At 48.0% G+C, this 18,856-nt stretch overlaps 8 protein-coding genes across 8 annotated transcripts; 3 read left to right on the top strand and 5 right to left on the bottom strand.

Moving 5' to 3' along the window:
* Positions 1–1,461: 1,461 nt before the first annotated feature.
* On the top strand, positions 1,462–2,289 carry FIESC28_02460 (uncharacterized protein; the record flags this gene model as incomplete). The annotated part of the gene is made up of 1 exon (XM_031156609.1): positions 1,462–2,289. The coding sequence occupies one exon, from the start codon at positions 1,462–1,464 to the stop codon at positions 2,287–2,289; it is 828 nt and encodes a 275-aa protein (XP_031019278.1).
* A 215-nt stretch (positions 2,290–2,504) lies between these two features.
* FIESC28_02459 (uncharacterized protein) lies at positions 2,505–4,134 on the bottom strand (the record flags this gene model as incomplete). Its single annotated transcript, XM_031156608.1, has 2 exons — positions 2,505–3,039; positions 3,089–4,134. 2 exons carry the CDS (start codon positions 4,132–4,134, stop codon positions 2,505–2,507), a joined length of 1,581 nt encoding a protein of 526 aa, XP_031019277.1.
* Positions 4,135–4,574: 440 nt separating this feature from the next.
* Positions 4,575–5,462, bottom strand: FIESC28_02458 (uncharacterized protein; the record flags this gene model as incomplete). The annotated part of the gene is made up of 1 exon (XM_031156607.1): positions 4,575–5,462. One exon carries the CDS (start codon positions 5,460–5,462, stop codon positions 4,575–4,577), a length of 888 nt encoding a protein of 295 aa, XP_031019276.1.
* A 1,363-nt stretch (positions 5,463–6,825) lies between these two features.
* On the bottom strand, positions 6,826–9,222 carry FIESC28_02457 (uncharacterized protein; the record flags this gene model as incomplete). The annotated part of the gene is made up of 3 exons (XM_031156606.1): positions 6,826–8,209; positions 8,292–8,849; positions 8,909–9,222. 3 exons carry the CDS (start codon positions 9,220–9,222, stop codon positions 6,826–6,828), a joined length of 2,256 nt encoding a protein of 751 aa, XP_031019275.1.
* Positions 9,223–10,713: 1,491 nt separating this feature from the next.
* On the top strand, positions 10,714–13,611 carry FIESC28_02456 (uncharacterized protein; the record flags this gene model as incomplete). The annotated part of the gene is made up of 7 exons (XM_031156605.1): positions 10,714–10,753; positions 10,808–11,168; positions 11,223–11,472; positions 11,513–11,594; positions 11,884–12,510; positions 12,561–13,375; positions 13,519–13,611. 7 exons carry the CDS (start codon positions 10,714–10,716, stop codon positions 13,609–13,611), a joined length of 2,268 nt encoding a protein of 755 aa, XP_031019274.1.
* Positions 13,612–15,033: 1,422 nt separating this feature from the next.
* FIESC28_02455 (uncharacterized protein) lies at positions 15,034–16,790 on the top strand (the record flags this gene model as incomplete). The annotated part of the gene is made up of 2 exons (XM_031156604.1): positions 15,034–15,557; positions 15,611–16,790. The coding sequence occupies 2 exons, from the start codon at positions 15,034–15,036 to the stop codon at positions 16,788–16,790; spliced, it is 1,704 nt and encodes a 567-aa protein (XP_031019273.1).
* Positions 16,791–17,330: 540 nt separating this feature from the next.
* Positions 17,331–17,834, bottom strand: FIESC28_02454 (uncharacterized protein; the record flags this gene model as incomplete). Its single annotated transcript, XM_031156603.1, has 1 exon — positions 17,331–17,834. The coding sequence occupies one exon, from the start codon at positions 17,832–17,834 to the stop codon at positions 17,331–17,333; it is 504 nt and encodes a 167-aa protein (XP_031019272.1).
* A 316-nt stretch (positions 17,835–18,150) lies between these two features.
* Positions 18,151–18,654, bottom strand: FIESC28_02453 (uncharacterized protein; the record flags this gene model as incomplete). The annotated part of the gene is made up of 2 exons (XM_031156602.1): positions 18,151–18,587; positions 18,645–18,654. 2 exons carry the CDS (start codon positions 18,652–18,654, stop codon positions 18,151–18,153), a joined length of 447 nt encoding a protein of 148 aa, XP_031019271.1.
* Between the last annotated feature and the right edge of the window lie 202 nt (positions 18,655–18,856).

Raw genomic sequence — 18,856 nt, 5'->3', positions numbered from 1 at the left:
CTAGGTATCATCCTTCTTGGTATGACGACGGTACGTATAGAAACCTGTTATTACCTTTATATGACTGACCGGATCCACAGAATTGGCACGACCCCTCTTCATTGGGCCTCTGTCACTTCCACGGCGCACGTCAATTGTTCAGGCTCTGGATGACACAGAATGACATGACCCTCTTACAGCATCCAGGCTCTTACACACATCGTCTGATAGCCTCATCCATGGTATACTGGGAGGTCATGGCAGCATGTTTGATCGACCAGGATATTGACGATCTCTCATACCTCGAAATATTTAGTACTCAACCACGCATATTCTTTTCGTATCCTTGCCCATGGACAGGAATAGGCACCGGAATCCTTATACATCTTGCCAAATGTCTAGCTCTTGTGCGACAGAGTCGGACAAGACATCAAAGCGGCTCTGCAAGTTCGGGTTCCACATTGCTCGACCAGCCTTTCGCTCTTTTACAAGGACTTGAAACAACTCAGATCCCGGCCATTGAGGAGATACAAGACACGGGTGATCTATTTACACCTGCTGATCACTTATACAAGATTGCGTTATGTCATCGACTTATCGCCAAACTTGAACTTTGCAGGGCTTTCCCTGAGCTTCGCCAGGTATTCTCCCAAGCAGCGATACAAATCGACCACGACATAGAGACACAAGAGTTAGCCATCGAAATTCTAAAAATAATGGAATCCATTCCAGAGAATTCCCGAACCATCGCAATCCAAACACTCATACTTTTATCAGCAGGTAGCTCTCTTGCACCAGCCGGGGAGATCACCATGGAGTGGAGAAGGTTCGTGATGAATAGGTTGCACAGGTTATACCACCGCCTCAGACTACAAACTATAAACCATGCTGCTGCGATTTTGAAGGAGGTCTGGTTACGGATGGATGCGGGCTGGGGAAGCCATGTTCATTGGATGACGGTAATGGTTGATAACAAGCTAGAGACTATTCTTGGATGAATTAACGGTACTCTCAATGTCCGAAACTGCGTGCTATGCTTCGGAAAGCAAGTCGGAAACAGATGAGTGTTCCCGATAGCGGACTTTCGGCATTTTTAAAGACAGGGCTTGAACGAGGGGTTATGTCTTGGTTACGACTCATATCTTGCCTGTCATATCTTGTATCGTAGTGATAACATGAAATCGATACTCGGTACTGCATCGGGAAGATGGGGTAGCTGTTAGATGGGTGGGCACCTCGCACTTTTAGTCTACAACGGGTAAGGCCTATTTCTTAGTACGAGGGGAAGCTCCACTACTGACAGAGCCGCTTTCAAGTCTAGCGGAACTTCGGACTTTTGTCCAGCAGGCATGAGACCGTGACTGAGGTCATGATGGATATAAAACAGCCTTTCAGTTACCATCCAGGTACTTTTGACTAAGACATCACAAATACAACTGTCATAATCGCCTGCTTCTGTTTCTCACAAAGCCAACTGTCACAATGGCACCATCAGCTATCACCGAAAACCCAGAGTTCGTCCCCGTCGCCGATTGGCCTACACTTGAAGCCATGGCCGACGGCTTCCGTCAAAATCTCATACCTGCAACTACCAAACTCCAGGGCAAAACCATCGCACATACATTCGACAATGGCATGAAGATCTCACACACGTTCGAAGCCGACTCCCTGACCTGGACAATTCTTGAGGGTCAAGACAGCGGCAAGTCCGGGAAGGCAGACTATGAGGCCTTTGAAGTCCGACCAGACATTTTCTTCATCGACTTCCTCAAGCCAGACTACAACGAAGTCGTCACTATGATCGCAGATCTCAGCACAGGTCAAGCCATTACTGGTGTATCCGGTTTTACAGAAAAGGCCGGTGAGCGCCGAACATACACAGCCTTCATGAACGCAAAAAGCCACGAAGAAAAGCCCGTGCAGGCCTTTTCCACCACAGAAGACCTAATTGGCAAACACGTGCTCTACCGCTACAGCAACAAAGATGCCTACGAACACATCTATCTCAACAAAGGAACCTTCGTGTGGCACTGTCTCGGCGGAGCGGAAAGAGGACTTGCGGATGTTGAGGAGTGCAAGACGCTCAAGCTGCGGGAGAACTTGTACTTGTTTTTCTGGACCGAGACAGTTCAGCCTGTTGAGAGTATGGTTGTTATTGATTTGGAGCATATGAGGTCTACGGGAAGGTTTTATTGTTGGGATCCTAAGCCGAAGGAGGCTGTGCATTTGAGGTTTGGAAGTCTTGCTACTGTTCTTGCTCAGACGTCGCCTATGGAGACTTTGAAGAAAGTCTCGGATGGGAAGTCGTAGTCTTGAGTTTGTCAAATAGTATGTTCATTATTCATGCACTTAAACTCCTAAACTCCATAAACAAGTTACCAACTAAGCCTTCTCGTATTCTGTTTTAGTCGCCAGTCTGTTCCTATTCCAATCTCAGACTCATCAGGCGAATGATATCCACTCATAAAATCACACTGTTCTTCCCAACCTCACTCAGTTAAAGTCCCAAGATGAAGTCCAGACTACTAGTCCACAAACAACAAACTCTTCGTAAACCCAACAGTCTCCTCAATCTGATTCAACATCCCCGCATGGATCAAAAGCCCAGCCTGATGATTTCTCATAACCTGCAGCGAATAAGAGCCCTTATCTTCCCAACACTCGTCATCAAGCTCATCCAGGTACATCTTCACATGCGACGCAACATCGTGCAGAATCTCGGCATCTAACGTCGCAAACTGTGCGTACGTCATAGATTTTGAGCATGTGGTGTCGCTTTCGATCCACTCTGAAGGATTGTTGGTCAGAATCTTGGCGATGGCTTGCACCACGGAGACTGCGGAGTCTAGAATCTCGTCGTCTATTGTTTCAGGGAATTCGGGACTGTTCTTTAGGCGCCTGAGGAAGTGTGCCATCAAGATAAAGTTGTCTTTGAGGTTGTAGAGTTCGTTGCGGGTGCGAAATATGGTGGGATTGGGTGGTGGACGGTGGGTTTTGTTTGGAGAGTCGATCGTGGCGGGTGGGAAGCCCATGTGCTTAGTTCGAAACTCATCAAAGTCACTACATAGATCAGTAAACCCGCCTCAGAGACGAAGGAGATTTGACTTACACCTTCATCATCGGGAGAAACTCCGCAAAAGAATCACTCATCTGTCCCAGCGTCACGCCATAGTCTCCAAGATCCTGATTCACACGGAAAGGAATATCGGATGCACCCAATAGATCATCGTCCTCAGGCTCAAGGCACTTCAACTCCACCATCGTTCTATGGAGCAGCCTGGTTAACTCGGCGAGCATGTCGGAAACCTCAGGGCTCAATGGAATCTGCACCATGCCTTGTTGCGCCGTCCAGTGCTTGGCGTAAATGTCTAGCATCGTCTCCAGTTCATTTGATTGCGCTGATAGATGGTCGCATGTTTGTCGAATTTGACTCATTGTAGAGATGCGATGGCCGCCGAGGGCGTGGGCGTACTTGGAGACGCTGGAGAGGAGTGTTATGGTCTGGGTACAGGATTTGTGGTATTCTCTCGGGTCGTCGATGGGGGCAATGTTTTCGTTTTCATTGTCGCTTTCGCCATCTTCATCTTCTTCGTCGCCCTTTTGGCTTTCTTCGATGTAGTAAGAGAGAAGGGAGCGAGGCTCGGTATGCGGTGATGATTCTTGACGCTCTTTGCCCTTGACAAGTTTGCGCTCGTCATCCTTAGCTTGCGCGCGATTCTCATCATTTCGGCGCAAGGGGATGTCTCCCTTTTTTATGAAAATTGTCGAGGTAGCCTCTTGATGTGACTGTGCATCCTCATATGGAGGGGGTTCTGATAATGGGACTTTTTGCCCAGCATTCGGTACGGAAGAAGCGACTGATGATGAAGACGGGACTCTGGTTGACGAAGATGCGACCGCTGTTGATGAGGAAGCTACTCTTGTTGATGAAGAGTTGTCTGCTGTTGGTTGACTTGCCTCGTCTCTCGGTCGCAGCGGCAGTTGGATCGCTGGGGTCACGGTTGCAGGGGTCTGGGCCTCAAGCGGGGCAGTGGGTGAGGTCGAACCTGACTGTTCATCAAAAGAGATGACAGATGCGGCGCTGTCGAGCTCTTCCCAGTCGTCGCTGATGGATCCTGGTCTATTAGTCGACATGTCGTTAGTTGTACTCGCCATGTTGATGTTTTTGGAGATGATATTTTGATGAAGAGAATGGAAGAAATGATGGTCGGCTGTTGTCATGGCTGATTTAGGCAGACGTTGCCTTTGGTTGGAGTGAATCTGCCTTATGTCAGCAGTTTCCTGAGTCACTGCCACCTGTCGGCTTTCGCATTCAATTGGAGGGAAAGGCAATCATCAATTCACCAATCAAACAAAGAAGGCAATAAAAAAGACAAATTATTACAGTACTGTGCTGAACGGAAGATGAAAAGTCAATCACGGTGATCCGATAAAGATAAGATCAAGGTATAAAATTAAACGAACTAATGAACCTAAATGATTCATACCTTGTACCACTTCTCAAGCACATCCAAACCCTCAACTAATATACAGAAAATCTTCACTGTCTAGCAGTAAAGTCACCATCCCCTTGATTAACCATCATTGTTGGAAGCTTAGAACTTCAGCTGACGAGCATGGCGGCGGGCCTTCTTGGCCTTGCAGCCAGACTTGGAGGCAACAGGAGTAGGAGTGGGGGTGACAATAGGCGCGGTACCATTGGCGGGGGTGCTAGGGACAACAGGAGTAACAGGCTTGGTAGAACCAGAGCCAGAGCCGTACATGGCAGGTCCAGGAATCTCGTACTTGGTGGCACCCGAGTAAGGGTCGAAGAGAATACCAGGCTCAGAGTCAGTGTAAAGCTCAGTGGTCAGAGTTCCCTCAGGGCTATCAGTTCCAGAGCCAGTGATGTCAATGTTGAAGCACTGAGGGTAGTTCTGAGCACCGTTCTTGGAGCCAGCGCCGTGAAGAGCGATGATCTCGTGACGGAAAACGTAGCTACCGGCAGCGAGAGTCTCGGGGACGGTGGTGGTCCAGGTGTTGTTGTTCTTGATAAGATCGGCAGCAGCCCAAGTTCCGTCAAGACCACCAGCGTCGATCTTAACCCACTTAAGCTCAGCAGGGTCAGCGGAAGTGCACTTGCCCTCGCACTTGGCAACGTAGGTCAAGACAGGACCGATGTGGGACTCAGGCCACTCAGACCACTGGAACTCAACAGAACCACCAGCCTTGACGCTGGCAGAGGTCTTGCCGGGCGCGGCCTTGATGTGGCAGGCAATGTCAGAAGTTCCGTAGGCGTCAGGGGCGACGAAGCCGTTGTCGAGGTTCTCGGCGGACCAAGCGGCTTGGACAGGGGCCTCGCCACCGTTCTTGACCTTGTAGTAGGAGTCGAGACTGTAGCCGGCCTGGTAGACGCCGTCGACTTTGATGCCGGTGACGGTTCCGTGGGCGAGGACGGAGGAGGCGAGGGCTCCGACGAGAGTAGCTGCGATCTTGAAAGACATTGTGATGATTTCTTTTTTTAAAGAGTGAATGTGAAGTAGGAAGTAGGTAGTAAACGAGTGTGATAGACCGGCTTCACACAGAAATGAATGAAAGTGAGAGTAAAGAAAGAATGGATGCGTTTGGAATGAGAGACCTAAGCTGAAGAAACAAGACTTGGAAAGGGCAGCATCTTGATGTATATATATTCGCAACCACGCAAGCATTTAGCATCTCTAATCTCATGTTTCCGAGTATCGCTTCGTCGTTTACTCTGATGCAGGAACAAATAAACTCCCAGTGGTGGAATTGTCACTGGTTTCAGTTTCGTGGAGCTAATTCAGGTACCCCTTCTTGCCTTGCAGCACCAAGCGCGCGGCTCACCTGTCAAAGATTAATTGTTTGGACAAAAGACGTGGGGCCCTTGTTACAGAGTCAGTTCGGATGAAAGATTATCGCTGCTGAAGAATCTTGCTAGGAGGGATGTTCGTATGGACTTCGGATTGTTTCTTAGTACGCGTATAAGGCTCGGGGATGGAACGGCTTTGGAAGTCAGCCCCGAGCTAAGCGACCGTCTCCGAGGTTTGTTTCATATAAATAAATTACGCGTATTCGACACGAGGGGTTGACGCGTCGGCTTCAAGATGGCGCAGCGTCATATAGAGTCTATCCACGATCTAAGATCTTGAAATTAAGATCACTATGTGGGATACATTTAGTTGCTTTAGATCTTAAAGCTTACTGCGACATCGAGTGAAGGAAACTGTGAGCTTGACCACATACCTGGGACGCTAGATGATAAGGCTTACAAGCTAGTTCCACAGTGGATAATTCCTCCGTAGCGAGATTGTGACGGCGATTAACGAGAGGTTCATTTACGTAGCTTCCCACCTCCCGAACCATCATCCCTGTTGACACATCGCGGACCAATCTCTTTTCGTGGTGGTGACCTGCGAATTTCTCCACAGATGGTCTGACAGTGACATATGTAGGTACTCTGTGACAGAGACCTCCGAAGCGAATTCATTTACTGCACAGATAACCATTTAGCAGGTTGTATCCAGTGCACTAATTAGATCTTACATCGATATTTGTCGCGATGTACGGACGTGTTACTCAAATGTATAACTGCGCACTTAATTGATCAAGCAACGCCAAAGGAACAGAAGATATGTATGTATACTAGTCGAATAAATTGAACGATGCTCCCTATTCGATGTGCTGAAGACCCTGTAAAGAATGTAGAGATCGTGTTACAGTCCTCGCCACCAACCCTATATCGTTTATTATGTCTTATCGTTGATTCAGATAAGATTAGATAAGAACTTCTTAGTATTGCACAGATTTCTGAAAATGTACTATTACTCAGTATCTTTATATTTTATACTAAAGTTCCACCTTTATTTTCGCTCCGGATTCAGCTAACAACTTGATAATAACATGATTCCCAGTAGCTGTTGCGTGGTCAAGAGGGGTTTTGCCTATCCCGTCCAGTCCGTTTATATCCGAACCGGCCTCTATAAGCTTCTTGGTAACCCCTATCGCTACGCCCATGGTAGCGTGGTGCATTGCAGAGTGACCATACCTGTCTTTCATCTCAATATCGACCCAACTACGCTGGATAAATAAATCAATGATCTTTTCGCAATTCTCAAAAGCAGCATCAAAGAATAAATGACATGGGTACTCTCTATGTTGTGCCTCAAGGTTTGCACCCATGTTTACCAATGTCTCGACTGCGTCAACTGAGTCGCGATCCAAAGCGCAGGCAAGAAAAGTCCGGTTGCCCATCGACTCGTTGGGGTCCATTCCCCAAGAGATGAGCAACTCGATGACGTCTGATCTTCCAGCCTCAACGGCACAGTGTAAAGCATTCCCATACCAATTTGACAAGTAAGGATTAGCTCCACGCTCAAGGAGCAACTTCACAGTCGGGACATGACCAGTACCTGCGGCCATGATGATAGGTGTGCTACCCATCCTTGTCAACTCATTGACATCCTGCATCCCGTTGCCAAGAAGTGTGGCGACAGCGTGTTCCAGTCCGTGGCGGCTCGAATGGTGAAGTGGCGTGCAACTCTTACATTCCGCGGAATTCCAGTACAACTTACGTCGACCTAGTGAATAATGATAGACTTGGTTTGCCGAAGCTGTTGCCGCGAGAGATGTGAAGAATGTGAACAACGTGGACTGGACCTCAACATGGCTTTCTGATTCTCTTGTATGCTGTCCCCAATATCTTGCGGTGTATTCGAGGAAAGGGTAGGATTGCATTCTTGACTCGATCTCATCCTTTGTGGACCATGGACCCTCTTCGAAGTCCTGGAACAGTAGATACTGTAGACATTTGCAGGCAATTATTCCCTGAGCATGAGGGAACAGGACTTCTTGATGAGCATCCACGTATTCTTGAATCGCATGGTGTGCCACTCGGATGTAACCCTCTGAATCGACAATAACCAACCCTTGGCAGGACTCAATAATTACCCTGGCGCCTGGACGATACTTGGCGTTGACTGCCTTTCGGCCCTTCTGGATTGCCAAGGCATCGCTGACCTCAGACAGGGTCAATGGCCGCGCTGCATGGGCAAGCCACATAAGAATCTCCATGCCGATGCGACTGTATCCTTCTTGCAGTCCTTGAATGCGAGTAATGGCATCTTCGAAAGCGCCACCGAGGCTATGAGATAAATGTTCAAGTTTGTCCTCCATGTCGCCCTGGGTTGGCTGTTGTAATACGGTACGAAGTTGCAGAACTGGGAGAAGAAACCTGTGCAGGCCAGTCAGTACCCATCTATAACAATCACGGGGGGGAAAGGCGGAGCAAGAGAAACGTAGACAGCATTACATACATTCCCTCTGCACCTTCTGTTAGTTTCTTGACGAGTCTTTCGGCGAAATCAGGGTCGGCTCTGTAACTTATGGACTGTCTGTCTAGCTCATGATCGAGGTACATCTTGATGTCTCCCTCTTGAGCTTTGATCTCAAGCGTAGGGCAATGCCCAAATATTTCAGCAAGATCCTGAATGTGAGGGTGGCTCGTCACGAGTAACCGCACGTTTTGTAGCTGCGATACCTGACCGATAGACTGTAGAAATACTTTTCTCTGTTCGGAAGCACACTCATCCAAGGCGTCCAATACCAGATACACGCTTCCGAGATTTGTCGCAACATTTGTCATTATACTTTGACAGTCATGAAGAGAGAGTTGTCCTCTCGGGCTGAGCGTTTTGTGCAACTGAGCCAGACTCTCTGGGAGCTCTGGAAGGTTCTCCAAAAGCTGTCTGAGGATCGACGATAAGACTGCCAATGCACCTTGACGATGCCGGTCCTGGTGGTCAAAATAGAAGAACGCCGTGTGAAACGGTTGACTCGAATCAGAGCTGATAAGATCATCGATGATAAATGATCTAAAAAGAACATTAGTATGTACAGTACGTAATAATATCGACAATAGAATAGTTCGTACACAAGGTTTGTTTTGCCAGAGCCCTGGATCCCGTGACAAAAGAGAACGTTAGATGTGGCTGGGTCATCACGCCATCTGATATACTCATCTGTCTGCAAGATCCATGTACCTGTATCCTTTACCCTAGATGATTGCAGTTCCCAGTGCTTCTGAGAGTAATTCGCATTTGATACCCAGTCCAAGATAATCCTCCTTGTCTCCCGATCAGAGCTGTCTTGAAGAACTTTCTTCTGATCCTGAACGGCATTATAGATCTGGGACGTCGTTTGGTGGGTAGACTTGGCCAGGTTGAATTGATCAAGCTGTGTGCTCATGATTTTCAGCATGTCATCTGAAGCTCGCGAGAGAAGTCTGCACCCGTCAACAGACAGCGCCAACTGAATCCAAGTCGTAAAGTTCCGCAGTTCTTGGACAGCCTTCTGGTGCTCTTTCTCACTGAAAGGCCATAGGAAGCGGCTCCTCTTTCCATTTGTTTCTTGTCCAAGTCGGTTACATAGTGATTGTAATTTTGCCTCACAGGCTGTCCTGCAAGACATCAAGACTGAGTTCTCGCTGAATATCACGTGAGTATTCCCCAGAGTCTCACTTTTGAGAAAAGTCTCTAGGTTTGCGATATTAGATTGCAGCGCTTCAAGCTCCGTAATCAGGGTGGTAATTAACTCTCTCCTTGTACGGACAGAGTTCATGTAGCTCTTTGCACTGAAAATTGCTTTTGCAACTAGCGGCAGGATGCCAGCAATCCCGAAAGACAAAGAAAGTGGATCCATTGCCAGGGCCGTTGAGACTTTTGCGATAATTAACGCACGAAACCAAAACTTAACGTATAACGATGTGTAAGCCTTCTGTCGCTTTTAACCAGTTGAGAGACAGTGTTCGTTGCGATAATTGAGGGTTTTATCGTTCGGCGGCAACCGATTGTTCGTCATAAGCTGGACAAAGGGTAAAGTTGCAAAGTGAGGGGTCAAGCTGAATTCTTGAAAGTGCAAGCTTCAATTTCAATAGCCATACACTCGCCTATGCAAGCCCCTTTGCAGGTAATTGGACGAGATATGGAGGGCCTCAAATTCGGCTCACGTCAGCCTGCATGACATGCACTTGCAATTGTTGCTATGTGGCAACAGTCCCAGCCTATACATTACGCCTTTCCTCCGCACTTGAAGCACGATGGGAAGTGTGTTAAAAATTCTAACTCCCTTCGTGCTTCAACCTTTCTTACAGATTGTACTACAGCCAAAAGCGTTTAGAAGTAATAAACACCGGCCTTCAACGACCAGAGTCCACAGAAATCTCTTACATGAAGTCTGAACTGGAAAGATGGAAGCTGGAAGCTCTTCTGGTGCCGGGCGTTCGCAAAACATGTTCCCCTGTGTCATTGGAGATAATTACCCTGAGTTCTGCAACAAGAGCTTCCTTACGATCGCAAAACACAAGTCAGTCCTCACCTATACCATCTGAAACAAGACCTACTTACCGGCCGTTCTAGTAAGCATCTAAGAAGGTCTCATAGCCCAGAATACTGGTGTGAGGTTTGTTTAAAGAACTTTGATTCTTCTTTGCCCAGAGCCATCGTTCGTATTGTCGGGGCACAACATAAAAAGGAGCAGTGCCCCGGGAAGAGCTCAGAGGGTAACAGACAACTGAGGTCAAGCCATTTCGTCATGAGCCAAGAACAATTTAAGCGTTTGGAATCTTGGCGCAAGATTCCAGTTCGAGAACTGGCTTTTGGGGATGGTAAAATAGAGACGTTGGCTGAAAGGTCGTGGAGGCGTGTCCGCGAAGCAATCTTCCCAGACACTAGTGGAAACATGCTAAAGACTCCCAGTCTCGGTTTCCTAGCAACCAGCGGTATGAGGAATGTAAACTTGAAAACACGACATAAGCCCTTACATGTCAATAAAGGCCATGAATCGGTGAAACGAGATGAACAGGTGTACCAGCCTTGTACCGTACAGGAAGAGGAACCCATCGAAGTCAAACCTATAGAAGCCCAGCAACGTACCAGAGACTCGCTCCCGGATCAAGATAGGGCTACGTTCCCTGGCGCTTCGAATATGTCCGCCACTGAGCTCGATGATCTGAAATCAGAGCTCCCCGAGAGGCTTTACAGTGATCTGTGTCTGATAGATCCCGCATTCAACACCGTGGCAACGCTGAGAGATGCTATTCCTTCACTTCTTCGTTCATTTGCTATCCGATTGGGTTCACACGGCTCATCTAAAGTGCCAATGGAAATCATGTTGTTTGTTTACAAAAGCAGGGAGTTTGTTCACTCACCCGCTCTATCAGGGTTTGATACTGACTGACATTCGCCTAGCAAAATAAGTGCTGCGCTTAGTGAACTTGTTGAAGACTCGAACCAGCAGGGGGACTCCTCAAAATCTCCAGATAAGAGCTCGGTAATGTTAGATGATGCCATCTTAGACTGGAGGGCCAATATCGAAAGTGGGGAAGTCCCTACAGTTCCTCAACCTGATATCGAAGAGCGACCGGCGGTGATCAACGAAAGAGGCTATCGAGAACTTGTTTTCAATTCTGTTGCATACAAGTGGCTGGTGGCGGGCCTGGTACAGAAGTTGACACTCGAAGTGGCTGATGCGAATCTAGATGTGCATAGGCGGATTCATCGGAATATCTGCCGCTGCTTCAAACATCCACGACATATCAGCAGGCGGAAACCATCAAAAAAGTACCACATAACCTTTGATGTAGCTTGGAACCCCACGACTTTCTTATGTCAACAATTCGAAAGCCAGTGTGACATCGGGCGCCTTCTTGGCGAAACCCTTACTTTGACTGGAACTGCAACAGACGCCCAGATACTTCCTTGTTCGGAATATATGAGACAAACTTGGCCTAATACCGGTCCAACCTTTCTAGAACTTTTGGGTAGAGCCTTGGTATCCGATGAACACGTATCTGGTGTGCTACCACAGGAAGTATAGGTGGATGTAGCGAGACTGGCTGACATATATCAGGCGAGCTAGAAGATGATACGACCGTCCGATGCGAATTCAAAAAGTCAGGCCTCACAGTACAGGTCGAAGGCATAACGGACTCTATAGCAACCATAGGTGAGCAGATTGGCTGGCTTGGTGCTGCCCTCCGCCCGTCATCGTCAGGAACGGAATTTGCAACTTGTCGGCCGATCTTCGGTACCTGCAACCCCAGTATCTCCAAGTCAAGGCCTGCGGAATGCTTTATCGCATTTCTAACCACCCCTATGGGTGCTACGAAGGATAGGCCTGGTCAATGCTGGCATGCGATCTTTCGTAACCCGGTAATGGTGGAAGGTTATCCGATTCCAAGACGCAAGCGGTACGGATCAGGGTTGGAAATGCCCTTAAACGTCATGGCGGGATTGAATTCGTCTCCTCGAATCCACAAGTACGGAGGCAATTACTACCTCAAGGGTTACTCGACTGCCTTGGTTCCAACCGAGAAAATAGGTAATATGGTTCTCTGGCATTTCTACTATAGCGACGACGGAAGCCGTCTTCCATATCCCAATCCAACTGGCCTACGTTGCGTAGATCTTAGCATGCAAGATCTTACGGCTGCACGCCACGTTGTGGGTTGGTGTTCGAACGCCAATTTCAAGACGGGTAAGTTATCCATGAAATGATTTCCTGTTAGACTTACTTATATCCATCAGGTGCGGCCGATATGAACTATGCCATTGGAGCTTCTAAGCTCCAGCGACCGGGGAAGGAGTTTGCCCTGGAGAAGATTTCTTTTTCTTTTGGTCAATTCATCACTGGAGGTTGCCAATTCGCGATCGGTCGAAAGGACCAGCATGTACGAGCAACTAAAGGCACATACATCGACAAGTTAAAGTGGCTCGACAAGAAATACGTTACGCTGTGGGATGTTGAATATGAGCGTGGGTGGTTGGTTAACGGTAACGCGGCGCTGTTGCATCTCTTGAGATCATCGCTCCATCATTCAAGTACCGACAAATTCAGCTCGGACTTTCATTTTCAACCGCAAGATTTCCAAGAATCCAAAAATCCCCACACTCTAGATTCGGCACTTGAGGTACTTCGCAACAGCAAGAATCAACAATTAGAGCTATACGACAAGGATATAGATATACGACAAGGCTGCGCGACCAACTCTCGAACGACAGTCAAAGACCGTGTTGAGGAGTTGTACGAGATATTGGAGAAGCTCTTCGATCATACTGCGACTTCAGAAGCCTCGTCTAAAGGTCTCAATGCTAAGTCTCGCTTCCAAGATCATCTCGAAGGCTGGGATTTTATAGATATCGCGACAAACAGAGACCCATTCTTCATCAAGAGGACAACACTAGGGCTCTCCATGCTAGGTTGGCCTGATCTTGTGAGGGCTACTTCTGCAATTACCTTATTTGGCAAAGGCTTTGGCGAACTTATAGAGGCAGTCGAAGCTCAACAAGGTGGGGCATGCAAAGAGTGGATGACGATGCCCAAAAATAGGAACCTCCTCTGTGTGAGTAGCAGTCACCTAAAAGACATCATAAATGATTTGGGAGGGGATCTGGACACGACTCCTATTACGGTTATGCCCGGTACCTTTTGGAAAGTTCCGTCTTCCACCAATACATTCGACATATCTTGTCAATGTGATACCAGGGAACCATCACCAAGAACGCACCACGCCGTTCAAGGTCTCATATCTACGAAACTGTGGACTGGTCGTTCCCAGGCATGCGTCAACTTAGATGATCACCCTCATGGTGCAGTCATATTTGGACCACTGATCGACCGGAAACGCCCTTGGGGTTCCTCAGTAAGCATACCGCGGTCTGGGAGTCAGTCATCGAGCCTTTCAGCGCTGGGAGGGAGTACTACCTCAGCGCAAACCAACACTAGTGATCTCGCTTCGCCTTCCTCGTCGTTTCCAGCCTCTTCCGCTGAGCCTCAAGGACAGAATATCTCGGGGGCTTCTGCTATTGGTTCGGAAGCTTCTCCACCAGCGCCAGGGTTCAGAGCCAGGTCCCTAAGTCCCCCAGAGGAAGGACTAGGGATGAGGGAGCTCAGAAGATTCAGAAACCTGTTCCCCTACAAGAAAGCTAGAAGACATTGAGGGGACGTTTCAGTATAACACGATGTATGAATCTAGAACGTTACATAATTCGAAAATTCTTTTGTTACGGATTGGAACCCCACCGGGTTCTTGCTTTCACAATTTGGAAGTCAGTGTCACACCAGAAACCTTCTTAGCGACTAGCAATATGGATCGGAGGCTACTCCGTACACAAGTGACCTTCCGTAAGTGGTGTCCGGGTGAACTGGGTGACATTAGTTGAGGCAAGGATCGACTGGAAGGGGTGGAGATCAAACATATGATCGGCGCAAACTTAACCTGACCTGCCTAGGGTAACGGCGGACCCAAGTCAAGACGTTGTCATCGTTAGCGTAGCTAAGGTTTTTGAAAGTCACGCCTCTCAACGCGTACAGGTTAAATCAACACAACGGTTAGCGTAGCCGCAAGTTGGAAATCGAGAACTTGATAGGATAGAAGCTTTTAGTATATCTCAGGCCCGATACGAGCAATAATGACGAGATTATGCACACGGTCCCGCTCTCGGCTCCCGATTCCGAACGCCGTCACTCATGGTTTCACGGGCCTTAAAATCTTTATAGTTATTGCTAAAGTCACCTCACCTTACTTCACTTATATCCTAACTCTTGCTACAGAGCCTCTTATTATTATCTAACTTACATTGTATGCACTGTCTCCATTCCACCAACATCCAGCAAAGCTCAGTGGAAAGGTCAGAAGATTGTAAAGTTAAGATAAGAGTGTGAACCAATCAGTGATGTCCATCCTGATGATAAGACATGGCTAGATGAATTGTTCAGAGTAGGTACCCATAGAAGAAACTAATCTAGTCCATGACTCCCCCAGTCTCAGCTTCTCCACCTCCACTCCCTTAAGACTCCTCTTCCGATGCCGATCTCGACTCCCATTACCCCATGGGGAATGAGTAATGGGGTTTACAAGCCTTAAAGGAAGGCAGGGCTAGGTGTGAATTTTGCTGAGAAGGTATAAAGACAAGTAATGCCGCAGCTTACTTTTCTTTCTCAGCTCTTTCCAAGATATCTTTGTTGTTCTTTCATCTGTCTTAAGACAGGTTAACAAATATGGCCGTTCTCAAGTCAAACTCCATCTCAGAGGGCCCCCCTCGTTATTCCCTAGAGAATTCCGGCAATGCCTCACCTGCAAAGGGCGCCGGCTCCATCCCTGGGGAGATCTACCCCGTCACCACCGCCAGCGAACTACATCGGGAGATGTCGATTCGGACCATCTTCATGCTTGGTATCGGTGGGAGTGTTGGCACAGCGCTATTTGTTAGTATCGGCAGTGCTCTATACTCTGCGGGCCCTGCCAGCTTGCTTCTCGGGTTCATCGTCTACAGCATTGTCCTCGCCAACATCAACAACTCCATGGCTGAAATGACAACCTACATGCCTGTCACTGGTGGTTTCATCCGATTGGCTGGCCAGTGGGTTGATAATGCCCTTGGTTTCGCTGCGGGTTGGAACTTTTACATTTACCTTGGCCTTATTGTTCCTTTTGAGATTACTGCTCTCAGTCTAGTTTTATCTTTCTGGAGTCCAGATATCCCTGCAGGAGCCATATGTGCAGGCTGTATTGTCCTTTACTTGTAAGTCTTCTTACCCCTACACTTTACTTGGATTAAAATTGAATTGTGCACAGTGTTATCAACATTTTCGCCGTTCGAGTCTATGGCGCAGCTGAGTTCTGGCTTTGCTTCGGTAAAGCTCTACTCCTAGTTATCCTCATGATGTTCACCCTTGTCACCATGTGCGGAGGGAACCCTCAACACGATGCTTACGGCTTTCGACACTGGAATCAGCCAAGTCCTTTTCTTGAATATTTCAGTACCGGAAACACTGGAAGGTTTGAGGGATTCCTTGCCGCTCTGTGGACTGCGTCTTTTACTTGCGTTGGACCTGAGTACCTCAGCATCGCAGCCAGCGAAGTCAAGCATCCGCGTATCTATGTTAAGAAGGCTTCCAAGGCTCTCTTTGCCCGTATCTTGATCTTCTTCAACGGTGGCTGTCTGGCCATCACCATCATCGTCTCGCCAAAGGACAAAGTCCTTGAGCAGCTGTACGGTCAGGGAAGTGAAGGTCATGGAAGTGCCGCCGCTTCGCCCTACATTATAGCTATGGGGAATCTCGGAGTTACCGGCCTCCCGCATTTGATCACGGCTCTCTTTGCCACCACCATCTTCGCCGCTGGTAATACTTCCCTCTACAGCGCCACTCGCTGTCTTTATAGCTTGTCTCTTGAGGGTCATGCGCCTAGAATATTGAGCAAGGTCACCAAATCTGGGACCCCAATCTGGTCTTTGATTGTCACCATGGCGTTTCCGTTTCTTGCTTTTCTGCAACTTGGAAACGGGTCTTCGACCGTCCTGACCTGGCTCATCAACCTCGCCACTGGCGCCACCCTGATTTACTTCATCTCTGCCCTGATCACTTACCTCCGCTTTTATCGGGCGTGCCAGGTTCAAGGTTTTAACCGGGACAAGCTGCCCTACAAGGGTTGGTTCCAGCCATACAGTGCATGGTTTGCTCTCTTCTTTGAGATCATGATCGTTATCTTCCATGGTTACCGATCCTTGCTTCCTTTCGATGTTAGTGGCTTCATTACTGCATACTTCATGCCTCTGTTTGTTCCCAGTCTATTCGTCTGCTGGAAGGTCTTCAAGAAGACAACATTTGCCAAAGCAGAGGATCTGGATCTGGTGTGGGAGGCCCCTCTGATCGACGCCTACGAAGCATCGTTGGAGGAGGCTCCTGTTGGCTTCTGGCGCGATGTTTGGCAAATGCTGCGGCCTACCAAGAGAAACAAAACGGCCGAGGTCTAAGACTTATTGCAGCTTCCCAAGACTGCCCTGTGGCGTCAAGCTTTCGGATGTATGATAGATCTGCATCAAGTGATTGATACAAGATAGAGAGTGAGCATAAAAGAATATAACAGGACTTATATAGCAAGGAATTATCTCTCGACACGTTTTACAATTAATACGCGAAATAACGCTGACGTGTCTATGAGTATCGTACCATCGGGAAGGAAACCGAACACGTCGGGTTCATGGAGCCGTTACAGACCGTTCGGAACTCGAAGCCGAGGGCGGAAGCTGACGCGAACATTCAGAGACATTTCTGGAGCTCTTCGCAGCTTTATTATTAGCTCCAGTGTATGAGAATCGTCTCCACTTCAAATCATGGCCGCAAGTTCACCTCCGCTGCTAAGTCTCATTCTATATACCTCCGCCAACATCGGCTCAGCTTTTATAGCTACCCGACTTCGCCTTTCCCAATAACTTGATACTATTCTCCGATTCAAGCCCGAGTTTCTTGTTGGTAGCCTCTAAAAGCCATTGGCTACCAATATTCTGCTGCAGCTAGAGAATCTTATGATCCGATACCAAGACGACCCGCGGTTCCTCGTAAACACCATCCTTCAAATCCTGCCTGATCTTGTCCATCTTCTCTTTGTTCTTCTCCAAAACCTCCAAGCTCTCTTTCCTAATCTCTTCAGGTGTTGGCGGAGGAAGGATGCCCTTTGGAGGATTATACCAGTACTCTTTGGGTACTTTGGTTCCATCAACGCCACGGAGGGACTTTTCTGCCTCCTCGTCGTAGGGTAAACGGTCAAGAAATCCTTTAATCAAAGCAGGTCGTAAGCCCTCGGCGTAAATAATCTTGTTATCGGCATCAATTTGGCGGATGACCCCATCATCGCCGAGGTGTGTGTAGGCCATTAAGTAAGGGTCGCACTCCATGCGGCGAAGAATGTCGCTGACTTCCTTTTGTTCGGGCGAGAGATCTTTGTATTCGAATCCATCGTTTGAGCAGCAAACTTGCGGCTCCGTGTGTTCTTTCTCTTCGGGCTTTGTTTGTGACATTGTTCACGCGCCGGTACCAGTTTATTAATTAGAAAGAGGAGGTTGTTTGCGGGGCATGCATGGATGGAGGAAGTGCCTCTTATCAATCAGTGGGCAATGACACATCACACTAGTTGACGTTGATCCTTGTGAATCACTGGACCAACAAATGACGCAGACAGCTCACAAGCATTTGAAAGCCCTGTATTAGGACCGATTAAGCTAAGACTGCGTACATTCCAATGGCGACACATGTGACACATCGGAAGATATCCACAAAGCCGTACTCAACAAATGTTACTCCAGCCTTTGCTAAGCTATTTCTACCCATGATCTTCTAGATACACCAACCTCGTCTGTAGATGGCAGAGCCCCGCTTGAGACAATAGTGACAACCTGTATAAGTGAGGCAATGCGGATGTTCAAAGCAGCCGCTGTGGGAACACCTATCTTTACGTCTGCGGAGTGCGAAAAGGTCCCCGTCGCGCTTTTGGGGGGTCTGTTCTTCCTCAGCCGCCGCATCATCCTTCGCCCCCATCTTGTTGAAAAAGTCATGAAGACTTTTGGTCATCTCTTCATCGGTTGCCAGAACGATCTTGTTGTCCACCTCAAGAACAAAGCCTCCGTATTTCTCATCCAGGAACTGGTCGAATTTGGGCGCCTCAGCGTGAAATTCGTCCCAGCTAGTGACCCAGATAGCGTCCTTGGGGATATCGACTGTGTATTCTGCGCTTGCGAGAGTGCCTGCGAAGGCAGCCGCAAAGATGGAAAGAGCTGTGATTAATTATTTAGCAATGGTTCAGCGCTTTGGAGATGCGATGGAGACCATACACGGCTTCATCTTGCAAAGTTTAGTGTCTGGAGTTATAGAGGCCGATGGCAAAGAAGGAGATGTTTTTTGAATAATAACACTCCTTGACTTATGCCGCTTTATATACTTACTAAATGGTGGAGGCCTTGAGGGAGCTGATACCATGACCTCCTTGGCACGGCAAGTTTGTATTTACCCAACATGTGTAGAAACAGCTACTCTGTGGTCCTTG

Source organism: Fusarium coffeatum, assembly GCF_003316985.1.
Source record: "Fusarium coffeatum strain FIESC_28 chromosome Unknown BRIP53273_contig_54, whole genome shotgun sequence".
Classification (NCBI taxonomy): domain Eukaryota; kingdom Fungi; phylum Ascomycota; class Sordariomycetes; order Hypocreales; family Nectriaceae; genus Fusarium; species Fusarium coffeatum.
This window is presented reverse-complemented; position numbering and strand designations above follow the sequence as displayed.